This window comes from Vipera berus (assembly GCF_964194415.1).
Source record: "Vipera berus genome assembly, chromosome: 12".
NCBI classification, from domain to species: domain Eukaryota; kingdom Metazoa; phylum Chordata; class Lepidosauria; order Squamata; family Viperidae; genus Vipera; species Vipera berus.
Window position 1 is genome coordinate 9,725,008 of NC_138215.1, and position 24,084 is coordinate 9,749,091.

The 24,084-nt window shown below is 41.4% G+C and overlaps 1 protein-coding gene across 1 annotated transcript in view; it reads left to right on the top strand.

Moving 5' to 3' along the window:
- The window catches only part of ALDH1A3 (aldehyde dehydrogenase 1 family member A3), a 42,987-nt gene that overhangs the window by 9,236 nt on the left and 9,667 nt on the right, over positions 1-24,084 (top strand). The window contains 6 exon segments of the mRNA XM_081337524.1: positions 2,529-2,633; positions 9,624-9,764; positions 11,896-12,025; positions 15,201-15,262; positions 20,257-20,385; positions 23,387-23,500. Coding sequence (XP_081193650.1) covers positions 2,529-2,633; positions 9,624-9,764; positions 11,896-12,025; positions 15,201-15,262; positions 20,257-20,385; positions 23,387-23,500 — 681 coding nt within the window.

A 24,084-nucleotide genomic window follows, 5' to 3' on the forward strand; every position in this document is an offset into this window, starting at 1 on the left:
TTTTCTTTAGAATGGCCAAATCCAAGTCCCACAGCTGTTCTTTGTATGTTTTAGTCTTCAGGCCTTGGATCATCTTTGTTGCTCTTCTCTGCATTTTTTTCCAAACTCTCAGCATCTTTTTGTGTGTGTGTGTGATATGGTGACCAAAATTGGCTTCAGTATTCCAGGTGTGGTCTCACAAGGGCTTTGTAAAGCGGTACTAGTACTTTATGACAGTTTGCAGTGTCCTGGGAGGGTCACGTGATCCTCTTTTGGGACCTTCTGAAAAGCAAAGTCAATGGGAAAGCCAGGTTCACTCAACAACCATGCTACTAACTGAAGCACTGCAGCGATTCACTTAACAACTGCATCAAGCAAAGTTGTAAAATGGGGAAAATTCACTTAACAACTGTTCCCCTCAGCAACAGAAATTTTGGGCTCCGTTGTGGTCGTTAAGTTGAGGACTACCGCAGTGGCTAAACAAACGGTTGTAAATTGCTACAAGTGGTTGTAAAGATTACCTGTATTTGCAACCTGTAATTCTCCAGGCATGTTTATGTAATTTTTCTTTAAATTATAAGACCACCCGTTAAAACAAATGTTCCCCCCCCTCCCCAGTGATTTACAGACCCTTTACATTTCCAGACAAAACAGCCATTTCAGCTACAGAACATACAAATCAAATGCAATAATAATAGTAATTAAATCTACTACTGGGCCACAAAAACAAGTTAAAACTAATTAGCAGGCTCAGTTGCAACTAAGAGAAATAACATTCAAAATCCTGGGAACCTCTCTTGTTTTTACCTGCAATGAAAGATTTTTGAGCCGATGCAAGTTCAGCATCTGAAGTTAGGCACCGCGGCTAAAAGAAAAAGCTTTTTTTCCTGGGGAATTTACGTCTGTGTCAACCTACGTGGAGACTACATTCATATGAGATCCTGTTGTGTGTCCCACTTGCAGAGAAAGGGTTGGGGTAGACTTCAGGATGGGCCATTTAATGTAGCCACTCTGCTTGTGAACTTCTATCTCTAGGAAGAGAGAATTAGTTCTTTGGTTTTCAGGTAGACGGCAAAATGGCATTATTCTTCCCCCCTTTTTTAGGCCCCTTCCTTGCTCTATTTAATGCCTCCATTGTCTTGTTTAGCTTCTTTTTTTTCTCTTTGCCTATTTTATTTTAAGGAGGCATCACTAATGGAAGGGTAAAAAAGGTAGAGTCCCTGCGGATTTTAATCCACTAGTCCAGGGATCTCCAACCTTGACAACTTTAAGACTTGTGGACTTCAGCTCTCATAATTCCTCAGCCAGCTATGCTGAAGTCCACAAGTCTTAAAGTTGTCAAGGTTGGAGATCCCTGCACTAGTTGTTGCTAACTATACCGTTGGTGCTCATCTCTGTATCAAGGCCATTGAGCCAGCACTGTCCAAAGACATTTCCATGCTCATGTTGGCCAGCATGATGTCACAGAGAGCTGTTACCTTCCCACCAAAGTGGTACCTATTTATCTACTTGCAGTTGCATGCTTTCGAACTGCAGGAGCTGAGATGAGGACGGGAGCTCACTCTGTTGCGCAGTGCTTGGGTCTCAAGCCCAGGCTGTCAGCTTTCTAGATGACAAGCTTGGCATCCTAAACCGCTGAGCCACTGCCCCCTCCACACACACACATACCCCTTATATGAGTAGTCCAGTGCCTTAATCGCTGAGCCAATGGAAGGGGTCAAATCTATATTACATTAACTGAGCAGGGAGATCCATCGCAATAAAATAATACATGAATACCTTGGAATTTGATAGTCCTTCTCTCATGGATATGGAATTGCATTTGTGAATTGGCCTCCTGAACTTCAGTGTGATTTACCTTTTCTGTTGGAACTGCATCAATAAATATTTGAGTGTTTGCCACATCCATTTTTACTGCTTCCCACTGTGATGTGCAGCTGATGGATGGAAGTTTCATGCTTTTAACCCACCCTGTTTCTGAACTCCTCCCTATTATAGGATGTCCATTGGGAAGTAAATGCCTGCATCTCACTATTACAGCAAACTTGTATTTTATTTTGATGGGGTGAATATGATACACTGCTCCTGAATCAGTGGTGGGATTCAAATACCTGAACAACTGGTTCTCTTATTGGATGCAGGCCTGGGCCTCCGAGGCCTAGAACCTACTTCCAGAAGTGGCATCCATGCACTTCCGATGGGCCATTTTAGGCCTGGGAGGCCTTCTCCAGGCCTCTGAGATTTAGAATGGACTTCTGGAAGTGGCATCCACACACTTCTGATGGGCCGTTCTAGGCCTGGGAGGCCTCCTCCAGGCCTCCAAGGCCTAGACTGCACTTCCGGAAGCAGTATGCATTCAGCTAGTTTTCTGAACTCAGCAATATTTAGCTATTGGTTCTGCCCAAACCAGTGCGAACTGGCTGAATGCCACCACTGTCCTGAATATGATAAATATTGAGCTATTCAGGCAACAAAGGAGACAAGCCAAACCAGGGATACAGTAGTCTTGTCAATGCTTCTTCTGATCCTCTTGTTTTCTCTCTCTTTAGATATTTATTAACAATGAATGGCATGAGTCAAAAAGTGGAAAGAAATTCCCTACATTTAATCCCTCGACAGCTGAGAAGATCTGTGAAATTGAAGAAGGTGACAAGGTCTGTCTTTCTACGTTCTTTAATTAAACTATCTGTCATTTGTCTTGAGTCAAAGAGCAAAAGCTCTAAAAGTTAGAGATGTTTTGGTAGGAAAAAACAATACAGGGAAGCGACTTTCATTTAGTTGCTCTAATCAGTTGGAAGGGACATGTTGCTTTATACCTGTTCTGTTGTTGTTCAATTGAAAGAATAAATTCACCTTTTGAAGGATGGAGACAAAGTGTTTTCAGATATGCATCCAAATGACCACAACATCAAATCAAGCCAGAGAGCAAGAAAGAGGTTAGGAGAAACAAGGACTACTCCTATGTGGTGTGAGAACATGAGAATTTTTATTTATTTTATTTTATTTTAATTCCATTTATATCCCGCCCTTCTCCGAAGACTCAGGGCGGCTTACAAGCTTAGCAGTAGAATAACCCTAATGGATCAGATCTAGGTCCATCTAGCCACAATTCTATTTTACATGGTGGCCCAATAGAATCTAAGAATCTCATAATCAAGGCTGGGTGACCTTGAAGCAGCATCTGGAGGAGATACAGCACTTGCTTTCATTTTCCCCCATGTCTTCCCTATTACTTTTCCCACCTCCCCAGAATTCATGGCATTTTGTCACCAAATAGTAGCAATGCACAAGCAAAAGGTAGCAGCTGACACTGCCTTTTTGCTCCAGTGCACCAGGTAAGTAAAAGCAAGATTGTGCCTATGACTGTTACATAGCTGCGATAGTCATAACTGTGAGGATTGGTCATAAGTCGCCACACTGCTGTGGCTGCTTAGCAGGGATTGTAAATCGAGAACTCCCTTAACTCATGGCTGCGTTAAGGCATTTACTAACCTAAATCAAACCGATCACATTGTGGCTTGTTATCCAGCCACCTACATGTATATTTAAAATCAAACAGGCATGCTACTCTTCTCTACCTCTTGTTTCTGTCCCCCCCCCCCAAGTCTGAAGCTGTGTAGTCCTCTCTTCCTTCGTCTTTGGTCACTTTAACTTTGTGCATTTCAATCCAGGGCTTGCCATGCAATTACGAAAAGCCATAATCCTGTAATTGAAGAGACCTGAGCTCATTTCTGAGCTGTGCAGCTCTGGGGTGGCTTTCTCCTCTATGGGTGATTATGCTATCTGGCTCCATTGCTTCTCAAGCCGTCATTAGAGTAGAAAGAGATGATTGGTTGCAGGAGTTGAGTATGGCTAGTCTAGAGAAAAGAAGGACTAGGAGGGGAGTAGTGATGGGAGTAGTCTAGTATTTGAGGGGCTGCCACAAAGAGGAGTGGAGGGGGGTGGGTGTCAACTTATTTTCCAAAGCACCAGAAGGCAAGACAAGAAACAATGTATGAAAAGTAATCAAAGAGGGAAGCAACCTGGGATGAAGGAGAAACCTCCTAACAGTGAGGACAATGAACCAGTGGAACAGCTTCAGAAGCTGTGGGTACGCCATCACTGGAGGTTTTTAAGAAGAGACAGGAAAAGCCGCTTGTCTGAAATAAGACAGAGTCTCCTGTTTGAACAGGGGGTTGGACTAGAAGATCTCCAAAATCCCTTCCAGCTCTATTTTGATTGAAATCTCTCTTTGTCTCTGGCTGCCAATCTTGAGCCCTGGAGGTTGTGTGTGTGAGAGAGAGCTCTGCATATCTCCTGCTATAATGCCCCAAGATAATTGCTTTTCTCCCTCTGTGGCCAAATGGGTTGTAAAGTATTTTGACCAGTAAGATGAGTTCTTGGGGACTGTTTGCTCCTTCTTGCCAGGAGTTTCCCCATTAGAACTCTCTTAAGATTATTTTTTGGATTTGCAAAGTAGAACCTACAACAGATGCAATAGAACACTGCAACAGACATGGAAGGGACTTTGGAGGTCTTCTAGTCCAACTCCGTGCCCAAGAAGGACACCCTATATCATTCCAGACAAATAGTTGTCCAATATCTCCTTCAGATCCTCCATTGATGGAGTGCCCACAACCTCTGGAGACAACCACTGAATCATTCTGTTAGGAAATTGCTCCTTAGTTCTAGCTTAGTTCTCTCCTTGATTGGTTTCTTTCTTGAACTAAGTTCTTGATTAGAATTCTTTTGCTTTTGCCAATCTATAGTGTTGTAACTTTCACACATTTAGATGCACACACATTTTTGTCACTCTCAGAACCAACTTTTCTCTTGGCTTAAATAAGCCATCAAGCCAACCTGCCATAACTTGGATTATGTGAATTCTAGTCTGGAACTGCATTGGGCTGGAGAAACTAGTTCCGTGGAGCATGCTTGAATTAATGCAGCACAGGATCAGTGATGTGGACCAGCCCAATCCAGAGTGATCAAGCACCAAAGCAGAGTCTTATAATTAAGGGAAGAATAAGTGGATCACAAAGATCACCAAGTTCTGTTTATAGCACATTCAGAGTTGCTACATTGCAAAAAAGCACAAAGCCAATGCTTATTAGTTCAGCTTCCTTTCGTAAAAGTTGTAAATTGTCGATGGGGCAGTACAGGGCTTCAAATAAAAATGTTACCCAAGGCCAAGCAATTGTTGGAAATGTAAACAAAAAAACAGACACTTATTACCATCTTTGGTGGACATGTTCTAAAGCTAAAAGATTTTGGTTAAGAATACATACATGCAGTGGTGGGATTCAGCCAGTTCGCACCAGTTCGGTGGAACCAGTAACTATTTTTTTTTTTGCCCAGACCCAGAATGGACTTCTGGAAGTGGCATCCATACAGAGAACCAGTTGTTCACCTATTTGAATCCCAGCACTGCATACATGGTTAGAGAAAATGACGAAAAAACATATAGAGTTTAAGCCAGAGTTATTTTGTTAGGCATAATTGTAGGTAATTATGGGAAAGAGTGTATATATTTAATTTTACATATATTAACTACAGCAAGAATTGTATTCACTCAATATTGGAATTGCATATATATATATTGCCCAAGGTTTTAAAATAGAGTCAAAGGTTGGCCAACATCTCTTGCCCTCAAAGGAAATGGGAGAAAGGTGAGTTTCCTGTTCCTCCCCTTGTCTTGGCAGTGGGGAAAAATGTTACAAAACTGGTTTTATAACTTTAAAATGTCCCTACCCATAAGAGGTGCCATACCATTAAACTGAAACACACAACTGTGGCAAAAAAAAGCATCAGGAGGGTTTGGATATGCATCATTTATTGCAAGGGTCATTATGGAAGAGAGAAAAATATCCTGGTGTGTGCTGATCCTGATCCATAAGCAAACCTTTAGCTAAATGTTATAAAGCGGTATGTGATTCAGCCATAACTTGGTGTAGAAGAACAAGAGTCTTGCGATGTCACCTATTCTTTTTATTCTCTAATGGAGAAGAATTGAGAAAACTACCATTAGAGAGAGCTAGCTTGGTGTAGTGGTTAAAGTTGCTGGATTAAGATAGCAATAGCACTTAGACTTATGTACTACTCCATAATGCTTCACAGCCCTCTCAATGGGCAGAGTCAGCTTCCTTCCAACCACAAGGAAGGAAGGAAGGAAGGAAGGAAGGAAGGAAGGAAGGAAGGAAGGAAGGAAGGAAGGAAGGAAGGAAGGAAGGAAAGGAGGGAAGGGAAGGGAAGGGAAGGGAAGGGAAGGAAGGGAAAGGAAGGAAGGAAGGGAAAGAAAGGAAGGAAGGGAAAGAAAGGAAAGGAAGAAAGAAAGGAAAGGAAAGGGAAGGGAGGGAGGGGAGGGGAGGGGAGGGGAGGGAAGGAAGGAGAAGGAAGGAAGGAAGGGAAAGAAAGGAAGGAAGGGAAAGAAAGGAAAGGAAGAAAGAAAGGAAAGGAAAGGGAAGGGAGGGAGGGGAGGGGAGGGGAGGGAAGGAAGGAGAAGGAAGGAAGGAAGGGAAAGAAAGTAAAGGAAGAAAAAAGGAAAGGAAGGAAGAAGGAAGGAAAGGAAAGGAAAGGAAAGGAAGGAAGGAAGGAAGGAAGGAAGGAAGGAAGGAAGGAAGGAAGGAAGGGAAAGAAAGTAAAGGAAGAAAGGAAAGGGAAGGGAAGGGAGGGAGGGAGGGAGGGGAGGGAAGGGAAGGGAAGGAAGGGGAAGGAAGGAAGGAAGGAAGGAAGGAAGGAAGGAAGGAAGGAAGGAAGGAAGGAAGGGAAAGAAAGGAAAGGAAGAAAAAAAGGAAAGGAAGGAAGAAGGAAGGAAAGGAAAGGAAAGGAAAGGAAAGGAAAGGAAAGGAAAGGAAAGGAAAGAGAAGGAAGGAAGGAAGGAAGGAAGGAAGGAAGGAAGGAAGGAAGGAAGGAAGGAAGGAAGGACGGACGGACGGACAAACAAAAGCAATAGCCCTTAGACTTATATACTGCTTCACAGTGCTTTACAGCCCTCTTTAAGCAGTTTACAGAGTCAGCATGTTGCCCCCTCGGAAAGATGGATGAGACATTTTCCCTTTTCCTCGACCTCTATATACAGCATAACATGGAAGTGTTACTACAAACCTGGAGCCATGAATTGATTTGTTCTCTTTGAGCTTTGCAACATTTTTGGTCCTAGATTGCCCAACCTGGAGCCTGGGTTTATTTGAAAACATCCTCTGAAAGATATTTTCCCGATCTTAAACGTATACATGACTCTTTGCCTTGTGATGGATAACAATTGTGATGGATTTAATTCTTCTTTCTTCCTGACCTTAAATTTTAGCAGCACTTCATGCCTGTTTATTACAAAATCTCTGTAACGCAACACTGATTAAGCATTGGGTGGATTCAGACTGGAATTTCAGCCTTGCCCCTTGAATTTCCTTGTTCTCAATCTTCTTGTAACTGAAAGAGTTTGCATGCGCCTGGAATGACCTTTCCATTGGAAAAGCTGCAGCCAAGTATTTCCACTTGCGTAAATAAATGTGCGTATCTCAGATCACATAGAGGAAGTGTTAAGATAGTTTTTGGAGAGTTGTGAAGGCTGATTTCATACCCCTTTCCTAATATAGTAATATAGTAAAATATAATATAATAGAATAGAATAGAATAGAATAGAATAGAATAGAATAAAATAGAATAGAATAGAATAGAATAGAATAGAATAATAGAATATAATAGAATATAATATAATATAATATAATATAATAGAATATAATATAATAATATAATATAATATAATAGAATATAATATAATAGAATATAATATAATAATATAATATAATATAATAATATAATATAATATAATATAATATAATATAATATAATATAATATAATATAATATAATATAATATAATATAATATAATATAATATAATATAATATAATATAATATAATATATAATATAATATACCGGTAATATAATATAATATATAATATAATATAATATAATATAATATAATATAATATAATATAATATAATATAATATAATATAATATAATATAATATAATATAATATAATATAATATTAGAATAGAATAGAATAGAGTAAAAGCCGTGATGGTGCAGTGGTTAGAATGCAGTACTGCAGGCTGTAACAGGTAGCCCTTGCTTAATGATGACAATTGGGACTTGAATTTCCCCTGCTAAGAAATGCCATTAGAAAGCATGATTTCACACGACTGCACTGCACAAGGACAGCAGTTCCAGCAGTCTCCAGCTGCCATCGTTAAGCAAGAATCTCATGTGATGGCAACTTTTGATTTCCTACCATGTTCCCCATTGTCTTTGCTTGTGGGAAGCAGGCAGAGACTCCACAAATTGCATTCACGTGACTATGGGATGCTGTGACATCATAATCAGGTACCAGGTATCCCTATCACAATGATATGACTTCTGTAATGGCTGGAACTTTGAGGACCAGTTGCAATTACCCCTTGTCATCACAAGTTCAAGTGGTTGCTGAACAAGTGGTTGTTAAACAAGTGCTACATAAACAACAATCTCTACATAAACAACAGCTACAAGTGTCTTTGTTGTCAGAGAAGGGAGCTATCTCCTCACGGTTCACAGGAAGACTCTTATATTATCCTAATATACTCTAGTCCAGGGGTAGGCAACCTCGGCTCTTTTATGACTCATAGACTTCAACTCCCAGAATTCCTGAGCCAGCCTGGTTCAGGAATTCTGGGAGTTGAAGTCCATGAGTCATAAAAGAGCCGAGGTTGCCTACCCCTGCTCTAGTCTATATAATATGAGCTGTGATGGCGCAGTGGTTAGAATGCAACAGTGCAGGCTACTACTTCTGCCTGCCAGCTGCCAGCAATTTGCAGTTCAAATCTCACTTGCTCAAGGTTAACTCGGCCTTCCAATTGTTCCGAAGTTGGTAAAATGAGGACCCAGATTGTTGGGGTCAATAGGCTGACTCTGTAAACTGCTTACAGAGGGCTGTAAAGAACTATGAAGCGGTATGTAAGTCTAAGTGCTATTGCTGTACCAGGGCATGGCTAGATTGAAAGGGTGTTCCAGTTTCTCTGGAGTCCATCAGATTTGAGAAAGTCTAGTATCACATCATAGTATTGAATCTACAAGGCTGGAGTTCAGTCTAACAATCTAGTGCAAAATGTGCATTATTGCCAGATTTTAAGCATTTTAAAACCGTACTTTGAACAGATTGTAGCAGCTAAGATAGGATCTAACCCTGAGCCCTACTGGGCAAATTTGCAGAAAGCTTTAAGCTTAACAGTTATTAAGCAGATCATTGGTTGTTAAGCAAACTCTACCTCCCCTATTTGCTTGTTGAAAGCCAACTAGGAGGGGGTTGCAAATGGCGAGCCCATTGTTTCTAATCAAAATTCTACAAACTGACTGGGATAATGTATCTGGATTTTCTTTTAGACAAGTATTTATTTGCGAATTTTCAATGCTACTCTCTTGTACCATTAACCCCAGAAACCATATTCTGTTCCCAAAGAAGGAATAGAAATACAATAATTCTTGTGACTGTTGACTGTTGAGCAAACTTGACCTTTCTTCTAGGGTTTCTCCCTCCGGGAAAAATTGTGCCCATTTATATTTCAGTTCTCAGTGGTATTAATCATTCGATTGTTTTCCTCTCTTCTTTCTTACTGTTACATGTAGCCCGATATTGATAAAGCGGTGGAGGCAGCAAAAACAGCTTTCCAGAGTGGATCCCTGTGGAGACAAATGGATGCCGCAAGCCGTGGAAGGCTTCTGAATAAACTGGCAGACCTGATGGAGCGAGACAGGGCGGTGTTGGCAGTGAGTGAAGCTGGGGCATCAGCAGGCATGAAGACTCAACCGAGAAGGGTTGGGGTATCCCACTGACCCCTGTGATTTTTGCTCCCTTATTGACCAATCCATCTGTGGTGCCATTTAGAAAGAGAAGGGAATTAAAAGGAGACTGGACAATTGAACTTCTTTGCTTCCGTCGTGCAAGCATGAAGAAGAATGTTGAATTATTTATTTATTTTATTTATTTAATTAAATTTTTATACCGCCCTTCTCCCGAAGGGGTAGAGTAGAATCTGGCTTTATCCTTCTTGCCATAAAGAAGAGGTGGCCAGTAAGATCTACAGAAGATCCTTGCCATTGCCATATAGTCCATCTTCCATGTTGAAGAACAATATGCAGGAAACCAATGAACAGAAAATGTGTGGAGTCCTTGGTGCTCTCTTAGCTTGGTTGTTTGCAGATGATTCATTGTTGTTGTTAGTTGCGAAGTCGTGTCCGACCCATCGCGACCCTATGGACAATGTTCCTCCAGGCCTTCCTGTCCTCTGCCATCTTCTGGAGTCCATTTAAGCTCACGCCTACTGCTTCAGTGACTCCGTCCAGCCACCTCATTCTCTGTCATCCCCTTCTTCTCTTGCCCTCAATCTTTCCCAGCATTGGGCTCTTCTCCAGTGAGTCCTTCCTTCTCATTAGGTGGCCAAAGGATTTGAGTTTTAGCTTCAGGATCTGGCCTTCTAAAGATGATTCATTACCTGACTTCATAACCTCACTAATACAAGTGTGGGGTTTACTCCCTGTTTATATAGAGTAGTTTACCTTGCCCGTCTAGTGGGACTGTGGTTTTCTCCTTGGTAGTTCCTTAACTAGGTTCTTTTTTGTTTTGTTTTCTGCTTGGTTGTTTATCCAGTGTTAATCCTACTTATCTTGCTGTTGGCTGCTGCTTCCTTCTTAGCTTTTCGCTGTCTCCTTTGAATGGTGTGTAAATATGGTTTATTTCTATAAAATGTCTGCCAGCAAATTGACAAGAGCACCAAGGGTACAGAGCACCAAGGGTACAGAGAAGAGCAACAAAGATGATTGGGGGACTGGAGGCTAAAACATATAGGGAACGGTTGCTGGAATTGGGTATGTGTAGTTTAATGAAGAGAAGGGTGAGGGGTGACATGATAGCAGTGTTCCAATCTCTCAGGGGCTGCCACAAAGAAGAGGGAGTGCAGTAAAGAGTGACAATGATGACTAAAGGCCCAGAGAAGAAAACATATGAAGAATGGTTGCAGGAAATGGGTATGGCTAGTCTCGAGAAAAGAAGGACTAGGGGTGACATGATAGCAGTCTTCCAATATTTCAGGGGCTGCCACAAAGAAGAGGGAGCCAAGCTCTTCTCCAAAGCACCCGAAGGCAGGACAAGAAGCAACGGATGGAAACTAGTCAAGGAGAGAAGCAACCTAGAACTAAGGGGAAATTTCCTGACAGTTAGAACAACTAACCAGTGGAACAACCTGCCTCCAGAGGTGGTGAATGCTCCAACACTGGAAGTTTTTAAGAAGAGACTGGCCATCCATTTGTCTGAAATGGTATAGGGTTTCCTGCCTGAGCAGGGGTTTGGACTAGATGACCTCCAAGGTCCCTTCCAACTTCTTCTTCTTCTTCTTCTTCTTCTTCTTCTTCTTCTTCTTCTTCTTCTTCTTCTTCTTCTTCTTCTTCTTCTTCTTCTTCTTCTTCTTCTTCTTATTATTATTATTATTATTATTATTATTATTATTATTATTATTATTATTATTATTATTATTATTATTATTATTATTATTATTATTATTATTATTATTATTATTATTATTCCATAGTTCAATCCTGAACCACATATATTTTCTTCTGCATGGGGAGCTCCAGCACCTTGAGCAACTGTAATCTCCAAGGTTTCTCATTCAGGACTGTTGAGCAAAACCAATACAGCTGGGGTGGATTGTCCCTTCAGGAAGACTTTGAGAGTACAGGAAAGGATTTGCAGATAGGGTCCCTCCAATCTACTTGGTTGACCAACTGATTCTTGCCACCCCCTGTTTCCACTAAAGATTTGGTTGGGAAAATAGGTCCCCAGTAGAGATTGGCTCTATGTGTCAAATTCAAATACAATGTTCTTGTTTCTTTTTGCTTTCAGACCCTGGAAACTTTGGACACAGGCAAACCATTCCTCCAAGCTTTCTTTGTTGACCTTGAAGGTTGCATAAAAACCCTGAGATACTATGCTGGATGGGCAGATAAAATCCAAGGGAAGAATATTCCTGTGGGTAAGTTGCACCTGCTGAGTTTCTTGTCTTATGTCTGCTGAGTAAAATTAACCTGAATCTATAAACTGGAGAGAAGTCATGAAAGTCTCATTCAGATGCTATGGTTAATTAGAGTTTGGCTACCAGGAATATATCTGAGTTTATATGTACCCTCCTCCTCCTCCTCCTCCTCCTCCTCCTCCTCCTCCTCCTCCTCCTCCTCTTGCTTCATGGTCTAGTTTGTAGAAACCCTGGTATAGGAGGAGTTAAATACTTTTTGTTGAAAGTCAGGTGATGACTCTTTGCAGACTTTGTTGGCAAAGAGTCATAGTGCAGTAATATTCATGCTCCTTTGCTTTTGGAGAATTTTTTTAAAAAATCAATCCAAACTTATTTCTGAAGAAGATCATCCCCTGTCCCATGGCTAATAGTAGTTTTCTGCTGAAAACTATCCCCTACTTATAGGTACAGGTGGACCTATTAGCACTCATTTAGTGACCATTTGAAGTTATAACAGCACTGAAAAGAACTGATTTTCTACCATCTTGCACACTTACGACCATTGCAGCATCCCCATGATCACGTGATCAAAGTTTATGGGCTTGGCAACTGACTCATATTTATGACGGTTGCAATGGGACATCGATCCCCTCTGGCGACCTTCTGACAAGCATTGTCAATGGGGGACCCAGATTCACTTAATAAGCGTGTTACTAATTTAACAACTGCAGTGACTCGCTTATCAGCTGTGGCAAGGAAGGTTATAAAACGGGGCCAAACCCGCTTAACAAGTGTCTCACTTAACAACGGAAATTTTGGGCTCAATGGTGATCGTAGGTCGAGGACTATACCTGTGGTTGCTATGCGCCCTGAAGTAAGGATGTCAGTTGGAAGTTGAGAGCCAGTTTCTCTTAATGATTAAAATGCTGGACTAGAACAGGAGGCCATGATGACTCATCTCCTCTTTAGCATGAAGCCAGTCGGGTGAGTGGCTTTGGGTCACTCCCTCATTCTCAACCCAATCCACATTGTAGATTTAGGTTTGCAGGGGAAAACAGGAGGCAGGAACATTAGTGGGTTGTACAAATAAAAGTGTGAATAACTAATTAAAAAGGAAGCAGCATTTAGGAGACTATCAAGCAACTGAGAGGTGGTGATTCTCAATGGGAAGACTGCCTCCTAAGTGAAGACAACTGCCTTTTTTCAGAATATAATAAAAGTAGCTGGATCAGACCTCAGGACGATGTAGTCATTACTCCTGCCTGGTGCTTCTGAATATGCAAGCTGTCCCTCCCCGCTCCCCAGTGCCTGCCAACAACTCCTTAAAGCAGCTGTATCTTTCCCCACAATTGCATGCTAGTATCTGCAGCTTTTTTTTTTGAAAGAAAAAAAAAGATGTGTTTGATCTGATCATTGAGAACAATTAATCAGTGGAATGGCTTCCCTCCAGGAAGTCGTGGGTGCTGCATCACTGGAAGTTTTTAAAGAAAAGATTCTGGACAGTCATTTGTCCAGAATGGTATAGGGCAGGGGTAATCAACCTTGGCTCTTTTATGACTCATGGACTTCAACTCACAGAATTGCTGGCTCAGGAATTCTGGGAGTTGAAGTCCACGAGTCCTAAAAGAGCCAAGGTTGCCTATCCCTGGTATAGGGTCTCCTGCTCAGGCAGAGGGTTGGACTAGAAGACCTCCAAGGTCCCTTCCAACTCTGTTATTCTATATTCGGATTACAGGAGTTTAGACAAATGCTAAGGGCATTTCTGCCCTGAGACTGGAACCATAGTGCCACCTTAATATTCTGGCATTACAACAAATAGCTATTAATAGCCTTATTCTCCTTTAATTTGATCTCTTTCTAAAGCCATCCAGCTTGGTGGCCTTTACTAACAGTGCAACCTGAGATGATTTTTATTTAGCTTTTCCCCCAAATCAGAGCAACCAGTACATTTAAGTTTAAATAGGTAATTAACATTCCATAGAACTGGGCTGAAGTTCAAAAGTGATGAGATTGTTTGGTCAGTTTAATCCATGTTTCCTTGATGTCAAGATTTTGGAAACAAAATTAAGCATGATGTGATAAGCTTTCTCTTTGTAAGCAAACAAAACATTAAAAACCCGCTGTTTCCGTGGGTGCTGTTTTAAGAATATAGTTGACATATAAAGCAGTAGCAATGATGACATTACCTAGTTTGGTAGTGAAACGTCTGCAAGAAAACCACCAAGCTCAGAGAGCACCAAAGGTACCTCATTTCAACCCTGAGCTATAAATAATTGTATTTTATAATATAATTGTATTTTAATTGTAATTGGGTTTTATTTCAAGGTTAGTGAAATTATTTTAATTGTTTTTAATTTTTATAACTTGTTGCATTGTTTTAAAAAAAACCTTGTGAACCGCCCTGAGTCCTACGGGAGAAGGGCGGTATATAAGTTTAATAAATAAAATAAAATAAAATAAAATAAATAAATATTTTCTTTTATTGGCAATTATATAGTTGCTATATAATTTCAATATGGATTAGATGGCTGTCATGTGTAAGCTTGTAAGCCGCCCTGAGTCTTCGGAGAAGGGCGGGATATAAATGGAATTAAAATAAAATAAAAATAAATACTCGTGAATATCCGACATAACATCGTTTTGTGATTCAATGAGGGTGAATTGTTTCTACTAAAGTGATGTATTTCAGTCCTCATTTATTTTAATGAGGAAAAGAACCGTACCTAATAATTATTTGCTAAATACAAGTTACAATTCATTTCTTTTATCACCGAAGAGAGAAAGAATCAGTCACTAAAAGTCATTGATTAACACGGGCATTTTAACAGTTTAAAATAAACGTTTTTTCTTCCAGAGTTTCTATATGACTACAGGGAAGAGCCTTGCCAGGAAACGTTTGTGTGGAAAGTCAGAGGCAAAATATTCCAAGCTGCATGATTCTTAAGTCTTGATAGTCAACTTCTGTTGGAGTTTTCCTCTTTAAAAAAAAACAAAACAAGTTTTGCCATCTCTTGTTACCGCGTGAGAACGTACTCTAAATAGGCAAGTCAGTTATAGTTGGCAGACTCTCATGTTTGTTTCTGCTGAGCCCTTAGGAAAAGTTTTCCAGCCACCCTGTTTGTCTCCATCCCCTAGTATGATTCATATCAAAATCATCCTTGCTTGATAACATATCATGTTCTCAAACCTTTTGCAGATGAAAACTACGTCTGTTTTACCAGGCATGAGCCTGTGGGAGTTTGTGGAGCTATAACACCAGTGAGTAAGACGTTTTGGATTCTAATTTCTGTGGGGGGGTCCTGAGGATGGAGAGAAAAATTATTATGCCGACAGTCTCCAAAATCCCCTTCTTTCCCCTTTCCGTGGATAATTAAGGTCAAGGAAAGGATTCTAGAGCAGTTAAAAATCAGAGGTGTCCATGAGCTCACCAAGAGTTGAGCATGATTTCAGGGAAACTTGAGTTTTGAAGACCCACTTCTAGAATGCCTGGCTTACCCCAAGTATTTGGCATCTCTAAGGTTGAGCTGCTAAATGTTACCCAGTGACTGCCCAAATATTAACAGGGCATTTGGAGTTGCAACGGCCTCAGAAAAGGCACTTTATAGCCTGTAAAATGTCACCTGGCCATCCTAAAGGGTCTCACTGCACACAGACCCTTGTCACATTTAAGGCTGGTTGCAGTGTCCCACGGTCATGTGACACCGACTGGCAATTTTTTTTAATGCATTCTGGTATGTTTCACCAATTTGGGGCAAACCCCCCCCCACACACACATGTCCATTTGTGAGAATGGATTTGGCTTATGAAGGTGTGATTTGCTAAACTACTGCTGTAAAAATGGTCAAAAAATTGGGTCCGGTCACATGGGTGTCTCGACTTACAACAATCATGATTTAAGAGCCTTGGTGGAGCAGTGGGCTAATGCCTCCTTAAGTAACACCAGCTGCCTGCAATTAGTGCAGGTTCGAGTCCCACCAGACTCAAGGTTGACTCAGCCTTCCATCCTTCCGAGGTAGGTAAAATGAGGACCCAGATTGTTGGGGGCAATTAAGCTGACTTTGTAATAATGCTGCTTGGGGTGTGTGTGTGTGAAAGCCCTAATAAGCAGGCATATACATAGAATGAAGGCTACTGCTAAGTTTGTAAAGCCGCCCTGAGTCTTCGGAGAAGGGCGGGATATAAATGGAATTAAAATAAAATAAAAATAAATAAAATTTATGATCTAAATTTCAGTTCCAACGGTAATTGTAAACCGAGGACTACGGATTGCTATCTGAAGGCAGCAAGGGAGTCTAAAACTGCTCTTTGTGCCCTGGGTATTTATCCAGCAACGCGCAACGTCCTAGTTTGTTTTATTCTGCTTTAGTGAATAAGTCACAGTGACTGTTTTCCAGCCAATGTTACGTTTCCGAAGGTTGACAGCATCACCTCCATTCAGCCAGCTTTAGAAGATCTGATCCTGGGGGTGCAAAAAAAAAAAAACTGTTGCAGGGCCACCTCTTAGCTGTGCATTGTCCACATGTGCTATCACACCCTAGTTCACAAATCCCAGTGTCTCGGTTCACCCACTGTGGAGAGAGAGAGAGAGAGAGAGAGAGAGAGAGAGAGAGAGAGAGAGAGAGAGAGAGAGAGAGAGAGAGAGAGAGAGAGAGAGAGAGAGAGAGAGAGAGAGAGAGAGAGAGAGAGAGAGAGAGAGGAGGGGAAAAAAGCAAGCTACATCGCAAAATGTCTGTGGAGATGCTCAGTCATCCAGGTCAGGGTTGTCCCAAGGTACCTTTGGGTTAAGCTTCATCGCATTCCAGCCAGCCTGTATTTAGAATAATTTAAACAGACCCTCCCCACAAATTACCCATATTTTGGGATTGCAATAGACTCCGCATAGTTGGAGTCCTTCTCTTCCTTTGTGGGGGAAAGTTCCAGATCGGATGGAAATTATAAAAAAAAAAGCGCCCAGTGCTCAGAGGGCCTTAGTTATCCCTTCTGCATTATGAAAACTCCCAGTTAAATAGGCCACAGGAGGAATGCTGGAGTGGTTGCGGTGCTCCTCTCTAGTTTATTTTACATAATGGTTAATCCCAGCGTATCATGGCCCATTCTGTTGATTACCCTGCAGGGGAAGATTGCCGCTAGCAATTACCTCTCCTTAATCTACAGCAGGTATTTTTGTTGGCAGAAGATGATTTGTAACTAGGCTGAGAATGTTTACACAGCTGTCAGAATAAAACACCACTCTGGGATATTTCCTTACCACTGCTGGGATTTAGCCAGTATCGCATATAAACTTGACGAGATATGACATCTGATGTCTCTAGGAAAATAAAAAACGGCCCGTTTTATCTAGGCAAAAGAGGTTCCACCAAAAGGGGAAGTTTAGAAGATGTTATGGACACTCCCGTTCGTTCAGAACCATTTATTATGTTCTAACGGGAATTGTGGGACACCCCCCCTCCTTTTTCTATGTGAGATATGTCTTAATTAGATTTAGGATGAGAGCTGCTGTATGGTTTCCAAAGAGCTAGTCTGGTGCGGTGGTTAAGGCACCAGGCTAAGCCACTGCGCCCAAACAAGGAAATTGTGAGATCTAGTCTTGCCTTAGGCACAAAGTCAGCTGGGTGACCTTGGGCCAGTCACTCTCTCAGTCCTAGGAAGAAGGCAATGGCAAATCACTTCTAAAACTTTGCCAAGAAAACAGCGAGGACTCACTGACTCAAAAGGACACACCAGAGACACATGTACAAACACACATGAATAGAATAGAATAGAATAGAATAGAATAGAATAGAATAGAATAGAATAGAATAGAATAGAATAGAATAGAAGTTTATTACAGTCATAGACCAGCAATAGATGCCACTTTTTACAATATATTAAAGAATAGTACTGACATTAATAGTAAATAATAACATCCTGTTAAGAAAATACATATTCTCAAAATGTTAGGGTCACTCCCTAGTATACATGAGTGAAAAGCCGATTAATATGTGAGTAAATATAATGTTCCCAAAATTGTTAGAGATATCTCAAAAAAATTGGCACGAGCTGACAGCTATAATTCTGTAACCAATTTTTTTCTTGTGGACATTGCAGCAACACGGGATATACAAACACACAAAATTTCCAGCATCACTCACATTGTGCATACTTTACTCAGTGGGCTACATGTCCTCCTTTTAAGTAGAAATATAAGGAATACTTGGGGTGGATCTTCTCAACAAGCAAACACAGGTAGTCCTTGACTTATGACCCCAATTTTGAGCCCCAAATTTCTAATTGAGAGACATTTGTTAAGTGGATTTTGCCCCATTTTACGACTGTTCTTGTCACAGTTGTTAAGTGAATCACGGCAGTTGATAAGCTGGTAACATGGTTATTGAGTCTGGCTTCCCCATTTTTTTTTTGTTTGTCAAAAGGTCGCGCAAGTTGATCACATGACCTTGGGACACTGCAACCGTCATAAATATGAACCAGTTGTCATGTGTCTGAATTTTGGTCATGTGACCACGAGGATTTTGCAAAGGTTGCAAGTGTGACAAATGATCATAAGTCACTTTTCCCAGTGCCGTTGTAACTTGGAACGGTTGCTAAATGAACTGTTGGAAGTCAAAGACCATCTGTAATATAAATTTTTTATCAAGTACTGACTACCTCTTGATCCCCCGCTGCCCACCAAACAGAAAAGGTAAACCCTCTGTGAGTGTTTTCTTTTTAATTGTCAGCTTGAACTTCATGTTCAGATGTCTTGTATGGTCCACATGCTTATTAATGTATTAATTAAATGCATGATGCAGCCGTGGGATTCTTCATGGCTCACAAAACAAGCTTGTAGATTGTACAATAACAAGAGGGATACATAAGACAATTAAACCCAGAGACAACACACAGCATTAGAGGCCCAAATTCTCTCTTTAACATTATCTACCTAGGAGGTAGATAATGTTGGAGGCAGACATATCTCCAGTGAGAGGGAATCCCAAAACGTGCTCCATCATTGGAAAATAAAGCTACATTTCTCTATTTCCCAGAAAAAAAGGGGCAGGCAGCTGTTTCTCTGGGCACGATCGGAGTGGTCATTGGGGAAATAGGGTATTGCAAGTCACTTGCACAAATGTCCCTGGACTGACTGCACTTTAGCAAAGCACAACTTCAATCACGGCTGTTTGGAAATTACTTGGCCAACACATGCGGGACTGATCTTATTTTTAGACCCTTTTGGCTTCTCATAGTTTTCTTTCTGTGTACACGTGCCAGCACATAGCTGACTTTAGCTGGTTTTCAAAAAAAAAAAAAAAAAAAAGCTGGATTGGATCTGCTTAGTACTTGAGTGGGGGAACCAAGTTTTTAAAAAAAGGTAATTACAGAGATTTTTATATTGCTATCAAGAAAACCACACACAGCTACGCCCAGGAAGTCACCTTTATCTCTGCTTAACCTTGACAAAGCTTTCAACGGTAACTCTTCCCTGTTTTTCAAAAATCTTTTTAAAAGGGAACTTTTTAAAAAAGGGTCTACGAGCCGAAGCTTAGCAGCCACTAGTTGTTTCTCCTCTAATGAAAGCTAAAAATCGGCGTACGCAGCCCTACAGTGACACTTAGAGATGGGATAAAGTATCACAGCATGATAAAAAGGGTGTGCTCCTTCCTGTTAGAACGTATAGCTCCTGTTCTTCAAAGGAAAAGGTATAAATTCTACATTCTATAACAACCATAGACAAGCATGTCATAAGAAGCATGGAACTTAAACTGTAGAACATTTAACTTAAGCAGTAAATACTACCGATTATGGTGGCTATTTAATTTAGTGGCGTGGTGGCATAGAGGTGAAGTTCTCTCCTCCCAAATTTGGAAGGTTGAGAGTTCAAACCTAGGTAGCAGCAGATAGTTCTCTCCTGGGGCAAAAAAAAAAAGAAAAGAAAAAAAGCTGCTGTGAACTCTACATAGACGTCAGGAAGGGCATCCAGTCAGTAAATGCTCAGCTCCGTCCAGTCCTTCCGACTCTACCCCGAATTAAGGGATTACAGGGTCATAAAAAGGGAGTTTATGGTGGCTATTTAACTGATGGATTTGGCTGTATCAAGGAGCAGCCATACTGTGATTCTCCAGCTCTCTAGGAAGAGCATCCAAAAGGGAAGTAGAAAGAATTAGGGGTGTCCTTCTTACCATCTCTGGATCACTGTTGTTTGTTTCTGTATTGGAGACAAATTTCCTTGTGTGTTTCACCACAGTTGGCCAAATAAAGTATTCTTCTTCTTTCAGTGGAATTTTCCTTTGCTGATGCTGATCTGGAAGATGGCCCCAGCTTTGTGTTGTGGCAACACCTTAGTTGTGAAACCTGCCGAGCAGACACCCCTCACCTCACTCCACCTGGGCTCTTTAGTCAAGGAGGTAAGTTCAATGAATAAATTGAGGATTTAGAACCTCCCTAGTTTTCTGGAAGGTAAAAAAAAGGGAGGAAGGCTTTGAGACTAGCAAAATGAATATCCACCTTTTTGAGGTAGTCTGGACGAGAAGCACAAACCATGAGTACTACCAATGCCATCTTTCCCTGTAAGATTACATTAACAGAATCTTGCAAGTTTGAAAGCCCTTCTCCTTTTCTTTTCTTTTCTTTTCTTTACTTTTACTTTCTAGGCAACTAGGGAGAGTCTCTTTGGAGATGCTTCTCAGGAACCTTTTCCTTCTGTGGGCCAAGATATCTATTGCATGATGGTGGTTCAGTCTGCAGCTCTCTCAAGATCATTCCCCACACACCGTTACAGATTCACAGGCGTCCATTTTTCTGACATATGCCTACTGAAAAGTAAATCCTGTTGAGGCCTGGCAGGCAGACAAATTGGCCATCAACGGGCACATATAGATAAACAGCAAGCACCTATCATTCCACAGAGACAATCAAAAGGCCCCAAAGGAAGCAAAAAAGGCCAAAACACCCATGTAAGTCGACATTAACACCAAGATTAACTAGACCAATAAAAAGTAGCCAACACCCTAGAAGACAAACTCAGGATACAAAAAGATCTCGGCAAACTCGAACAGTGGGCCCTATCCAACAATATTTATTTATTTATTTATTTATTTATTTATTTATTTATTTATTTATTTATTTATTTATTTAATTTGTATACCGCCCTTCTCCCGAAGGACTCAGGGCGGTGAACAGGGCAGTACATATTAAAAGACAAAATAAAAAAATTAAAAAAGATTAAACAAAATGCCCACGAATAAAACACATTAAAAAAGTAGGTTAAAACACATTAATAAAACCCAACCCCATCCCATCAGGCCAGGCCAGCTTGTTCGAAGAGGTAAGTTTTTAGATCGCGCCGGAAGGAGCGGAGGTCAGGCGCCATCCGGAGCTCGACCGGAAGATGGTTCCATAAATCCAGGGCGCCCACAGAGAACGCCCTCCCCCTGGGGGCCACCAGTCGACATTCTTTGACCGGTGGCACCCTGAGGAGGCCCTCTCTGTGGGAGCGTACTGGGCGGAGGGAAGTTGACGCCGGCCGCAGGTCCTCCCCAAGGTATTCCGGACCCATGCCATGTAGGGCTTTGTAAGTCATTACTAACACCTTGAATCTCACCCGGAAGACAACTGGAAGCCAATGCAGCTCACGGAGCAGAGGTGTAACATGGGAGTGTCGGGAAACTCCCAACACAACTCTCGCAGCTGCATTCTGTACCAGCTGGAGCCTCCGAGTGGTCTTCAAGGGTAGCCCCATGTATGAGTTTCAAGGTAGAGAAAAGCCAAGTTTTACATTTAGGCAGGAAAAATCAAAGGTACAAGTACAGATTGGGAGAGACCTGGCTTAAAAACAGTAACTGTGAGAGGGACCTTGGAGTCCTAGTGGACGATCACTTAACCATGAGCCAGCAGTGTGCAGCAGCAGCCAGAAAAGCTAATACAATCCTGGATTGTATAAACAGAGGCATAGAATCAAGATCATACGAAGTATTAGTACCATTTTATAAAGCCCTAGTAAGACCACACCTGGAATACTGCAGCCAATTTTGGTCACCCTATCACAAAAAAGATGTTGAGAGTTTGGGGAAAAATCAGACAAGAGGAACTAAGATGATCAGGGGCCTGGAGACTAAAACATAGGAAGAACGGCTGCAGGACTTGGGTTTGGCTAGTCTAAAGAAAAGAAGAAATAGGGGTGATATGATAGCAGTGTTCCAGTATCTGAGGGGCTGCCACAAAGAAGAGGGGGTTAGGTTATTCACCAAAGCACCAGAGAGCAGGACACGAAACAATGGTTGGAACCTGATCAAAGAGAGAAGCAAGCTGAAATTAAGGAGAAACTTCCTGACAGTGAGGACAATTAACCAGTGGAACAACTTGCCTCCAGAAATCGTGGGTGCTCCATCATTGGAGATTTTTAAAAAGAGACTAGACAGTCACTTGCCTGAGACGGTATAGGTTCTCCTGCTTGAGCAGGGGGCTGGACTAGAAGACCTCTAAGGTCCCTTCCTATCCTATTCTATTCTATTCTATTCTATTCTATTCTATTCTATTCTATTCTATTCTATTCTATTCTATTCTATTCTATTCTATTCTATTCTATTCTATTCTATTCTATTCTATTCTATTCTATTCTATTCTTAACAATACACCAATCAAGGAACTACCAACACACAAACAAGCTAACAGTAAACAACACCCTAATCAAGAAACCAGTAAGAACACACCCACTAACACCGATAGGGCAAGCCACTAGTATATAAAATAAAAGCAAATCCTATCCCGTTCTCACCCTGATGATGTTACCTTATTTGGTAATAAAATGTCTGCAAGAAAACCACCAATCTCGGAGAGCGCAAAGGACCCTCCCAAATCCTTTTGAGTTGAATGATAATCATGGGTTCCAGATAACTAACTGCAGAATTTCAAAAATGCTGTAGTAGTATTAGCAAACAACTCTGTTGCCACATCTGCTTTGCTTCTGCCCCTTTCTTAACAGTTCATTTTGGAGAAGTGCTGTTCCCCACCCCCCTTAGGTAAAGGTAAAGGTTCCCCTGCACATGCGTGCTAGTTGTTTCCGACTCTAGGGGCCGGTGCTCATCTCCGTTTCAAAGCCGAAGAGCCAGTGCTTGTCTGAGGACGCCTCCGTGGTCATGTGGCCGGCATGACTAGATGCCAAAGGCGCACGGAACGCTGTTACCTTCCCACCGTAGCGGTCCCTATTTTTCTACTTGCATTTTTATGTGCTTTCAAACTGTTAGGTTGGCAGAAGCTGGGACGAGTAACAGGCGCTCACTCTGTTACGCGGCACTCGGGATTCGACCCGTCAAACTGCCGACCTTCTGATCGACAAGCTCAGCGTCCTAACCCACTGAGCCACCGCGTCCCCTTATTGCAACTCAAAAAGATGTTATTCCTTTTCAGGCAGGATTTCCTCCAGGGGTCCTGAACATCGTCCCAGGATATGGACCAACGGCAGGGGCTGCTCTGTCTATGCATCCCAAGGTTGACAAAATAGCTTTTACAGGCTCAACAGAGGTAGGTGATGGAAATATTTATGGCTTTTTGTGTCTTTTTTTCCTTCACAATCCATTACGTGGCAATTTTCTTTTTTTAAAAAAATAAAAAATAAAAGTTAATCTACAAAACACTTCATTTTCCAAGAGGGCCACAAAAGATTCCCAGGCATATTTGCAAGTATTTCCAGATACTCAGTACAGATGGTTGCAATAGAGAATTCTCACCTTTTTGTGTTTAAGTACTGTAGAAAAATTGTGAAGATGAAATAAATCTGTTGCTGTTAAAGAGTAGGAAATCGGAAAACCACATGGTTCTGCTGTACAGCGACAGAAATTCTACCTTACGGATGTTTTGCTTGAAGAGAGCCCATTTGGTCCGTTCTTTCCCCCTTTATGGGGATCGTCTCTCCAAAATGTTTGGCCTTTGATGCAGAAAGAGGTTAGTCACTCATCAAGCTTCTGCTTAACTGAATCCACCTGGAGATAAGCTGACATGTGTGGCTCTGGGTTTTATTCAGGCTAACCAGGGCTCTGCGAAGGGTGGACTCTCAAATGCCTTCTCCAGACATCTCATCCACTCTCCACTTACGGTATTTGGCACTG